This window comes from Geotrypetes seraphini, chromosome 10 (genome assembly GCF_902459505.1).
Source record: "Geotrypetes seraphini chromosome 10, aGeoSer1.1, whole genome shotgun sequence".
Lineage (NCBI taxonomy): Eukaryota > Metazoa > Chordata > Amphibia > Gymnophiona > Dermophiidae > Geotrypetes > Geotrypetes seraphini.
Window position 1 is genome coordinate 82,661,473 of NC_047093.1, and position 10,298 is coordinate 82,671,770.

The following is a 10,298-nucleotide window of genomic DNA, read 5'->3' on the forward strand; positions in this document are numbered from 1 at the left end:
CTCCTGCTGAGACGCGAGCCCCACAATCCTCCACCCCCTTAAAATATGGGCAGGATGGAGCCCAACCCCTCCTGCCAACGGCGATCCCCCATCCCCCTAAAATACAGGCAGGAGGGATCCCAGGCTCTCCTACCCATGACCGCTACCCCTGAACCCCCAATCGCCACCCCCAAACCCCGTGAACCCCGGAACACCCCACCCTCACCCCAACACTCCCCTTTCCTCACAGTAAGTTGGCCGGATGGACAGGTCCCAAGCCTGTCTGCCCAGAAGGCCCATCATCCTCTGAATGGCGGGCCTTAGGACCTGATTGGGCCAGGCACCTAAGGCCCCACCCACAGGAGGGGCCTTAGGCACCTGGGCCAACTGGAATTGGCCCAGTTGCCTTAGGCCCCTCCTGTGGGTGAGTCCTTAGGCACATGGGCTGGTTTGGCCCCATATGCCTAAGGCCCCGGCCACAGGAGGGGCCTAAGACAACTGGGCCAATTCTGGTTGGCCCAGGTGCCTAAGGCCCCTCCTGTGGCCGGGGCCTTAGGTCCCTGGCCCAATCAAGCCCTAAGGCCTGCCATTCAGAGGATGGCAGGCCTGCTGGGCATACGGGCTTGGAACCCATCCATCTGACCAACTTACTGTGAGTAAAGGGGGGGTGTCAGGGTGGGGGTGGTCAGGGTATCTTGGGGTACAGGGTGGTGATTGGGGGTTCGGGGGTGATCAGGGGTTCGGGGGTGGTCATGGAGTGGTGTGTCATGAGCAGGAGGGCCTGGGATCTCTCCTGCCTGTATTTAAGGGGGTGAGAGGTCATGCGGCTCACATCTTGGCAGGAGGGGTTGGGCTTCCTCCTGCCGGTATTGTGTCAGGGGAGGTGGATCGCGATTGCGATCCCCTAAACTGCTGTGAACCACGGCAGTTTGGGGGGAGGATCGCGATCGTGGCATGGGAGATGAGCCATCTCTCCTGCTCTGATCGTTGCGTTGGGGGGTGGGCAGGTTGCCAGGGCCACTGAGCTGATTGCAGCAGCCGCGATCAGCTCAGTGGCCCCTTTTTGGAACTTATACCAGTTTTGAATTGGTCTAAGTCAAAATGTATAAGTTCCGAATAGGCAACCTGGTAAAGGTTTTGGTTATACTTGCTGTACGACTAAGTCTAGGTCGGCCCACTTCCCGCCCACCTCCTGCCCTTTCCCCTCCTCTAAAATCACCTCTTTTTACTCTAGGCATTTACTCTAGGCAGGTTGAAAGGCCTAAGCTGGTTTTAGATATGTCTAAAACCAGCTTTGATTATCAGTACTTGGACGATCTGGCTTTTTGATCATCCAAGTACTGATTTAGGCTACTCTTTAGACGTTGGTTTTTTTTAATTATTTTGAGCCCCATAATAAATAATAACAATACAACATATACTCATAGACTCTCCTATATCCTCTACTACGAACATGCACATTTTGTTTCACATAAATGCGTTGTCCTATAATTAAATCTTCATGAGTTTTTAAAAGTATCAACGAAAATGTATTTTTGAATACATTGACAAATAGCTGTGTCTTCAAAAGTTTCTTTAAAGTATTTTATATAATCATAACTGACCTATCAATGAGTTCCAAAATTTCACCCCTACTATTGTATCACATTTCTCTCTTTCATCAATGACAATCTCATATTCCTGTGCAGATCTTAATTCCCTTCTTGGAGAATACAACTCCAACAAATTTCAAAAACATCCAGGGGCTATATGGTATAAGACCTGATATACAGTCGAGAGCACTTTATATTGTACTTTCTGTTGTATGGGAAACCAATGTAACTGCTTCAGAATTGGCGTAATATGTGAAATTCATGAAGCGCCCACAATCAATCTTGCAGCAGAGTCTATCAAAACTTGTAATGCCCTATTTTTTGTTTTCACCATCTTCAAATAAAGTGCATTACAATAATCTAACCATCCTAGTATTATTAATGCTTGCACCAATGTACGAAAGTCATCAGGCATTAACATTGGCAAAAAATCTAATCAGGTACTTTGAATTTCCCTCTATGTCCCAAAGGGCTCACAATCTAACTACCTCCCCCTTTTACAAAACCATAGCATGTTTTTTAGTGCCAGTCACAGTGGTAACAGCTCCGATGCTCATAGGAATTCCATGCACATCGAAACTGTTACCATGCAGCTGACAGTAAAACCCGTGCAACGTTTTTGTAAAAAAGGAGGGGGGGTATAGTACTTATGAAAGAAATAATGACTTACATTTATCTATATAAAGAGAAGGAAGAGAGAAAATATAATACAATAAATTCAATACTATAGGTGCGTAAAAGGCACAATAGAAAGGAAAACTTCAATATCAAAGAACTCCAAAGATTGAAATGTAGGCCAGCATTTCAATGACCTACATTTCAGGTGCCTTTCGTGGCCCTAGGGAGACGTCTAGGGCTGCTTAAGCTCACCCAAGGCCACTTTCAGGTGAAACCACACCCACAACTACCCTTGGGCGAGCTTAAGCATCCCCTACACTTCTCCCTTAGCCGCAACAGGTGCCTACAATGTAGGCAGCCTGCCTTGCCTTGTGATTGCCTGGTTAGACAGCGGTAGGCCGCCTACCACCGCCTACAATCGGTATGCCATTTATATTATTTGGCCTTTTGTGTTTGCTAATTTTTCAAAGAGAATTCTCCCTGCTCTACTCTTTCTACAACTAGGGTTCATCTTTCTGCTGATGACCTTGTTACCTTTTCTTCTGGGAAAGTAGATAAAGAGGGGCATTTTCAATATGATGTCTAACTCAAAGTTTAGACGTTTTGAAAAAAAATATCCATGATAAGATAAAATGCCCATTTTCATTTTTTTTTTTTTTTTTTTTTTGCAGCTTAGAGGCTTTTAATAAATCAAGTCATGGGTGCAAGTATTAGTTAGAAATTCTTTTTTTAGGCTTTTGTCCATTTTTTTGTCACATTTAGATGATTGAAGTGGTCCACTGCATATCTGTGTGCTGGAAAGTTTGATTTCTGAAGGTTTTTCAAAGCTTCCCAATCTGCAATCCGTCGTTCTCTTGCATGGTCATGTTCCTGTTCTTTTGTCATGTACGGTCTGCTCAGCCAGTATTCATTCTCTGCTTCAATTTCCAGCCTTCGGATCATACCACGCTTCATCCCCCATGTCACCTGACGTGGCCGTCTGTACTTCCCAATCCATTGTTTACCAGGTATTCCTTTCCGGAGAAGGGCTACTGTCAGGAACATGACTTAAGATACCTTCCAAACTGTCTTGGAACACTCCCGCAATTCCGTTTCTCCAGCAGCGCGAGCCCGCCACTGAGAGGTTACGTCGGAGGGGGGCGGGGCGCCGGAAAAGGAAATCGGCGGCCTATTTCAGGCGAGAGTTTGACGCTTGGAGGTGGGGGGTGGATATCGTAGATCCCAGTCTTCAACGCGTGTAACGTCGTATTTCTGGTCATTAAAGGACTCCGCTCCGTTACTGGTTCAAATCAGAAAAATGTCTATCTTTTTTCAAAAATGGCCATTTCCCAGATTGTTTGCCCTCAATGTGCCTATTTTGTTGAACTATTGTTGAATAAAACAACAATATCCAAATGAAAAATGCACAAGAATTAGACACTGGGACAAAGGAGAGATCAGCATTTTTAGTAGATTGCCCTCACAGACATACCAGCAAAGCAGTGAGGCACCCTACAGGGCACTGCAGTGAACTTCACATAAAAGGCCCCAGATACACATCTCACTATAATCCTCTTATATTGTACGGTGAGTCCTCCTAAACTCAAACAAAACCTACTGTACCCAACAGAGTACTACCCCAATAGCTCTTATGCCTGCAGGTATCATCGAAAAATCATGGGGTTATTTTACCATCTGAGAGCATCGAACCGTGCAAAGCCACGGCCCTGATGTTCCCAGACTCAACCCCCCTGGTGGCTATTTGTATTGTCCAAAGGGGGCTCCAGTGGGGTCCAGAGAGGTGGCCAGAAGCAACACCCCATTGCTCCTGGCCTCTCTGGTGTTGTTAACGAAATGGTGCACCTGGCGGCTGTCTCGCAAGACTTCCGCTAGAGTTGATATTTCCCAGGGAAGGTGGTGGGAGGATACAGTGTTATTCCAATACTGGGATATCACAAGTTGATGAATCCCATGGGGCATCAAGGTACGTTAAAGTTTAAACTTTTATCACACCTTGATGAATCCCCCTCCCCCCTTTAATCTACTGTAGGAATTGTGGTTTAGTTTTAGAAATTATTACAGCACAGAAGCACTCTTACTAGCTTTAACATCTGAACTTAGAAATATGTTATCCAGCGGTAAAGAGATGGTATTGCTTCAGTTCAATATATCGGATGCCTTTGATACAGTTAATCACAATTTGTTACTTGCTAAATTATCTGAGCTTGGTTTCAATAACACAGTGTTTAATTGGTTTAAGTCATTTTTGAGACAAAGACTTTATTTTGTGGCCTTTTCTTGGAGATTGCCCTGTGGTGTCACACAGGGCTCAACAATATCTTTGTTTCTCTATAATATGAGTATTTACATAAGCTTACTTGGTTCTGTTAGCTTGGAATCAGACAAAAAAAGATATTCTCTTATGCAGACAATATGGTTATACTAATCCCAACATACCGGAACCTGAACAAATATTCAATGGAAATCAAGCAGAAAAATTAACATCCATGGAAGTGAGCCTTGATGATGTACACAGGCAGATAGAAAAACTTAAAACTGACAAATCCCCGGGTCCGGACGGAATCCATCCCAGGGTTCTGAAGGAATTAAAGGAGGAGATAGCGGAACTACTGCAGCAAATTTGCAACCTATCCTTGAAAACAGGCATGATCCCGGAGGATTGGAAGATAGCCAATGTCACGCCCATCTTTAAAAAGGGATCAAGAGGTGACCCGGGAAACTACAGACCAGTGAGTTTGACTTCGGTTCCGGGGAAACTGACGGAAGCACTGATTAAAGAACACATCGATGAACATCTGGAAAGAAACGAACTTTTGAAAACAACCCAACATGGTTTCTGCAGGGGGAGATCGTGCCTAACGAACTTATTGCACTTCTTCGAAGGAATTAACAAACGGATGGACAGAGGAGACCCCATAGACATCATATACCTTGATTTCCAAAAAGCCTTTGACAAGGTGCCTCACGAACGTCTACTCCGGAAACTGAAGAACCATGGAGTGGACGGAGACGTACATAGATGGATCAGAAACTGGTTGGCGGGTAGGAAACAGAGGGTAGGGGTGAAGGGCCACTACTCGGACTGGATGGGGGTCACGAGTGGTGTTCCGCAGGGCTCAGTGCTCGGGCCGCTGCTATTTAATATATTCATAAATGATCTAGAAACAGGCACGAAGTGTGAGATAATAAAATTTGCGGACGATACAAAACTATTTAGTGGAGCTGGGACTAAAGAGGAATGCGAAGAATTGCAAAGGGACTTGAACAAATTGGGGGAATGGGCGGCGAGATGGCAGATGAAGTTCAACGTTGAGAAATGTAAAGTATTGCATGTTGGAAACAGAAACCCGAGGTACAACTATACGATGGGAGGGATATTATTGAATGAGAGCAACCAAGAAAGGGACTTGGGGGTAATGGTGGACATGACAATGAAGCCGACGGCACAGTGCGCAACAGCCGCTAAGAAAGCAAATAGAATGCTAGGCATAATCAAGAAGGGTATTACAACAAGGACAAAAGAAGTTATCCTGCCATTGTATCGGGCGATGGTGCGCCCGCATCTGGAATACTGCGTCCAATATTGGTCTCCGTACCTTAGGAAGGATATGGCGTTACTCGAGAGGGTTCAGAGGAGAGCGACACGCTTGATAAAAGGGATGGAAAACCTCTCATACGCTGAGAGATTGGAGAAACTGGGTCTCTTTTCCCTGGAGAAGAGGAGACTTAGAGGGGATATGATAGAGACTTATAAGATCATGAAGGGCATAGAGAGAGTAGAGAAGGACAGATTCTTCAAACTTTCGAAAAATAAAAGAACAAGAGGACACTTGGAAAAGTTGAAAGGGGACAGATTTAAAACGAATGCTAGGAAGTTCTTCTTTACCCAACGAGTGGTGGACACCTGGAATGCGCTTCCAGAGGGAGTAATAGGGCAGAGTACAGTACAGGGGTTTAAGAAAGGATTGGACAATTTCCTGCTGGAAAAGGGGATAGAGGGGTATAAATAGAGGATTACTGCACAGGTCCTGGACCTGTTGGGCCGCCGCGTGAGCGGACTGCTGGGCATGATGGACCTCAGGTCTGACCCAGCAGAGGCATTGCTTATGTTCTTATGTTCTTATCTTATAATGAAAATTAGCTCATGGGCTAAATCTTTTTGCCTGAAACTCAATTCGGATAAAACTAAGGTTCTTTGTTTCAGTTTAAATATTGATACTATTCGAGCTTATGTCGACATCCGCACACTTCCAGATGTCTTCTGTCCGGGGCATCGGGTTTAGTGTGCCTTGGTACCAAAATGTTTGTGGGACACTCTTCTAGATAGTTGATGTCATATTAGATTCAGCTCTGAGAATGAAATTTCAAATTAAGCAACTTCCTCAGAAAACTTTTTTTTGTTTGTTTTAAATAAAGCAACGATGTCTAATACAGCGTTTTTCAACCTTTTTACACCTATGGACCGGCAGAAATAAAAGAATTATTCTGCGGACCGGCATTGGTCCGTGGACCGGCAGTTGAAGAACACTGGCCTAAGTCGTGGACCAGACCCCCGCCCATCTCTACCCAATCTCCACCCCAGACCCCGCCCCCATAATAGTACTAATTGCACCTTGCACGTCCCGTGCCTCATTTGGAAGTCTTCCCTCTGACATTGCAACGTCAGAGAGAAGGCTTCCGGTTCAGGCGCAGGATGCCCGTAGGAGCCATTGCCCGTGGCTTTGTGCACTGAATCAGTGAGGAAGAGGGAGCTGGCTCGAAGATAACGCCACATTGATCGCAGGGTGGACCTGCGTTTGAAGAACACTGTTTTGGGCCTGATGCACATGCTGGCCCTGTGGAGCGGCAGGAAATTTCTGTGGACCAGCACTGGTCCATGGACCGGTGGTTGAAGAACACTGGTCTAATACATAATTATTTTCTTCTAAACCATAACCATTTTAAGATTTTGGTCCAGTTATTCATTATGTCAGAGTTGTATTATTGTAGATCATTGTATGCAATGGCGTAGTAAGGGGGTACGCCTTAGGTGCTTGCATCATGGGGGCACCAGCACATCTTTGCCCCCCCCATGCCACGCTCGCACTCTACCTTCCCCACCCCCATACCTCTTTAAATTTTCACCAGCGCAAGCAACTACTCTGGCTTGCTGCTTGCACTGGCCTGGCTCCCTCTGAAATCACTTCCTGGTCATGAGGCCAGGAAGTGACATCAGAGGGAAAGCTAACACCAGCATGAGCAGCAGGCCAGAGAAGCTGCTTGTGCTGGTGAAGATTTAAAGAGGTGTGGGGGATGGGAGGGCATGAGTGTGGCATGGGTGGTGAGGAGGGCGTGGGGAATGTCACTGCCATGGCACCTCCTACCCTCGCTATGCCACTGATTGTATGTAGGTATACAAGTTCAGCTTACTAGGCTACATCTTATCCAAAATACTGCTGCCAAAATGATCTTTTGCAGGTCAAAATTTGATCAAGTTTCTCCTCTACATGTTAACCTTCAGTGGCTCCCTGGTAGAGCACAAAATGTTTTAAAATTTTCAAATCTTGGAGGGCACTGGTCCAGCTGAGCCAAAAATTATTGTACATGTATTAAGGAGTCATAATTAAAATTATGTTGCCTTGCAATATCCCGCTCTTAAGGGGGACAAAAGTTATCTCTAATTTTTTTAAAAAAAAAACTGGATATGCATTGATTAAATGTTGGAATAAATTACCAGTAAATATTCAGATGTGTTTGAATTATTTTCTGTTTCACAAGGGGGTGTAACATTATGGGCCCAATAATGAACTGCAGGAGGCAGCCCAGCAGAGATCCCAGATATTCAATGCCAGGGTCATTGGCATTGAAAATCCAGGGCAAAAGTTGGCAACTGGCCAGCTAAGGATAAAGACCACAGGAGGGTCTATCTGGCCACATGCCCTAGTTAGCCAACCATTGAAAACTGAGTGGTGGCTGGCTATGTCACATAACACAGATGGTCACTGGACTGGACTGCGAGCCTGATATTCAGTGGAAGATATTCAGTCTTTCTCCTGCTGAATACTGGCAGATAGCTGGTTAAATGGGACTTAGCTGGTTAAGTCCTGCTGACTATCTGGGGGTATCTGTTTTCTATATTTTTATTATGAATTGGTTTTGCTTCTTGAGTATATGTTAGCTAATTTTGTTCAGCTTCCCGATTAATATAGCAGCTTCTTTATACTTACATCCACCTCAAATCTTGTTTCAAGGCAGAGTACAGGAGTGGTTTGCCATTGCCTTCCTCCATGCAGTGTGTGGCTCCACTATGTTGCTGCTGCCCAACATAGATAGGGTTACCAGATTTTTCCATCTGGTAAAAAAAAAGGACACATGACCCTGCCCTGGGTCTGCCCCATTCCACCCCTGGGTCTGTGCTGTTCTGCCCCCCCAAGCCCAGTCTCTTTGGGCTGGGGCACTATACACAGATGCACTCTAGCCTTGGCCCTGATCTCACTAGATTTCTAAAACCTGGACATAGTGCTGGGTTTTGAAAAGCTGTCTAGGCAAATCTGGATGTGTGGTAACTCTAAACATAGGGCTTTACAGCCTATGGTACTCCCCAGTGGTCTCCCATCCAGGTCTGATCCTGCTTAGCTTCCAATGGCCCTGAGTCACGAATACCTGATAGAAATCCAAACAGTAACAACATTCCATGCTACTGATCCAGGGCAAGCAGTGGATTCCCCTATGTCTGTCTCATTAGCAAACTATGGACTTTTCCTCTAGGATCTTGTCCAAACCTTTTTTTAAAACCCAGCTATGCTAACTGCTATTACCAACATCCTCTAGCAATGAGTTCCAGAGCTTAACTATTCATTAAGCGAAAAAATATTTCCCCTATTAGGTTTAAAGGTATTTTCATTTAACTTCCTCGAGTGTCCTTTCAAAAGCATTAAAAATTTATTCACTTTTATTCATTCCATACCACTCATGACTTAGACCCAGATTCTGTAAACGGCTGGTATTGGTGGCTGTCTAAAAACATCTACTGAACGTGTGTCAATCATTCATTAGCGCTGTTTTTAAAACAGGCGCTTTTAATGTAGGACAGCATTTTACAGGCCTACATTTAAGACACCTGTCTTGTGCTTGCAGAAGCACCTAAGGTCACCTAAGGATGCCTAAGGCTACTTACAGCATAAACCACACCGACACTGACCTCAGGCATCCTTAGGTGTGCCTAGGCTTTTCCATAGGTGTGCGAACAGTGTCTTCAATGTTGCCATGAACGTGCATCACAATTGGTTAGTTAGACAGTGGTAGGACACTTACTGCCCCCTAACTTAAGGCCGCCAGTAGTGACCATAAATATAAAATGATACCTTATCCTAGTCCCTTTGCAACACCCCAGAGCACCACATCATGGCCTTCCTTCTCTAGGTAGCTCCAGAGAGAGCAGGACCACCTAGGGATTATGACCCCTCCTTCACCCCCGCTCACCCCCCCCACACACACACACACACTGTAGGTGCCAAAGTGTCCTCAAGGGGTCAGTCCAGATTATGTGTTTCTGGAGGGTCATAGGAAAAAATTAGGTTGAGATGTAAAGTTTTAAGGGGTGAAAGGAGATAGGTTATAATGTGGTGCTTTTAAGGGTGATCAAGTGAGGTATTTTCTTTTGCATAGGGCTGCGGTATATGCAGCCAGCGCTGAGGTTGCACCTCTTGAGGTGGCATTAATTGCAACCAGTGGTATCTATAGCCCTGACAGCTAGCGTGTGGCAATGTCCTGTGCATAAACAATCAGAGCCGACCATTACCTAAATCTACTCATGAGCACCCTGGATCCAACCCTACCAGCACTAAGCAGCTATTATGAGAATTTTACTGCACTGTTTGGTTTTAGTATAAAATAGTTGTCAGTCTGGGTCCATACTAGTGGCTTCCGCATACAAACACCTGCACACCATGTTTAGTGTGATTTAGGGCTCCTTTAAGAAGGTGCGCTAGCGATTTTAGTGCGTGCTTAGCGCGTGCTATATTGCCGCGTGCGCTACACGCTAACGCCTCCATAGCACTTGCACTAGGGATCCTTTTACGAAGGTGCGCTAGCAATTTTAGCGTGCGCTTAGCACATGCTATACTGCCA

General features: G+C 45.4%; 1 protein-coding gene across 1 annotated transcript; it reads right to left on the minus strand.

Moving 5' to 3' along the window:
• Nucleotides 1–2,855: 2,855 nt before the first annotated feature.
• Nucleotides 2,856–3,465, minus strand: LOC117368514 (ribosomal protein 63, mitochondrial-like). The gene has a single exon (XM_033962249.1). It carries the CDS (start codon nt 3,231–3,233, stop codon nt 2,919–2,921), a length of 315 nt encoding a protein of 104 aa, XP_033818140.1. The 5' UTR covers nt 3,234–3,465; the 3' UTR covers nt 2,856–2,918.
• Between the last annotated feature and the right edge of the window lie 6,833 nt (nt 3,466–10,298).

Bases quoted from the DNA above. Each gene is read 5' to 3' on its own strand.
- LOC117368514 (XM_033962249.1), bottom strand. From the start codon at position 3,233: ATGTTCCTGACAGTAGCCCTTCTCCGGAAAGGAATACCTGGTAAACAA.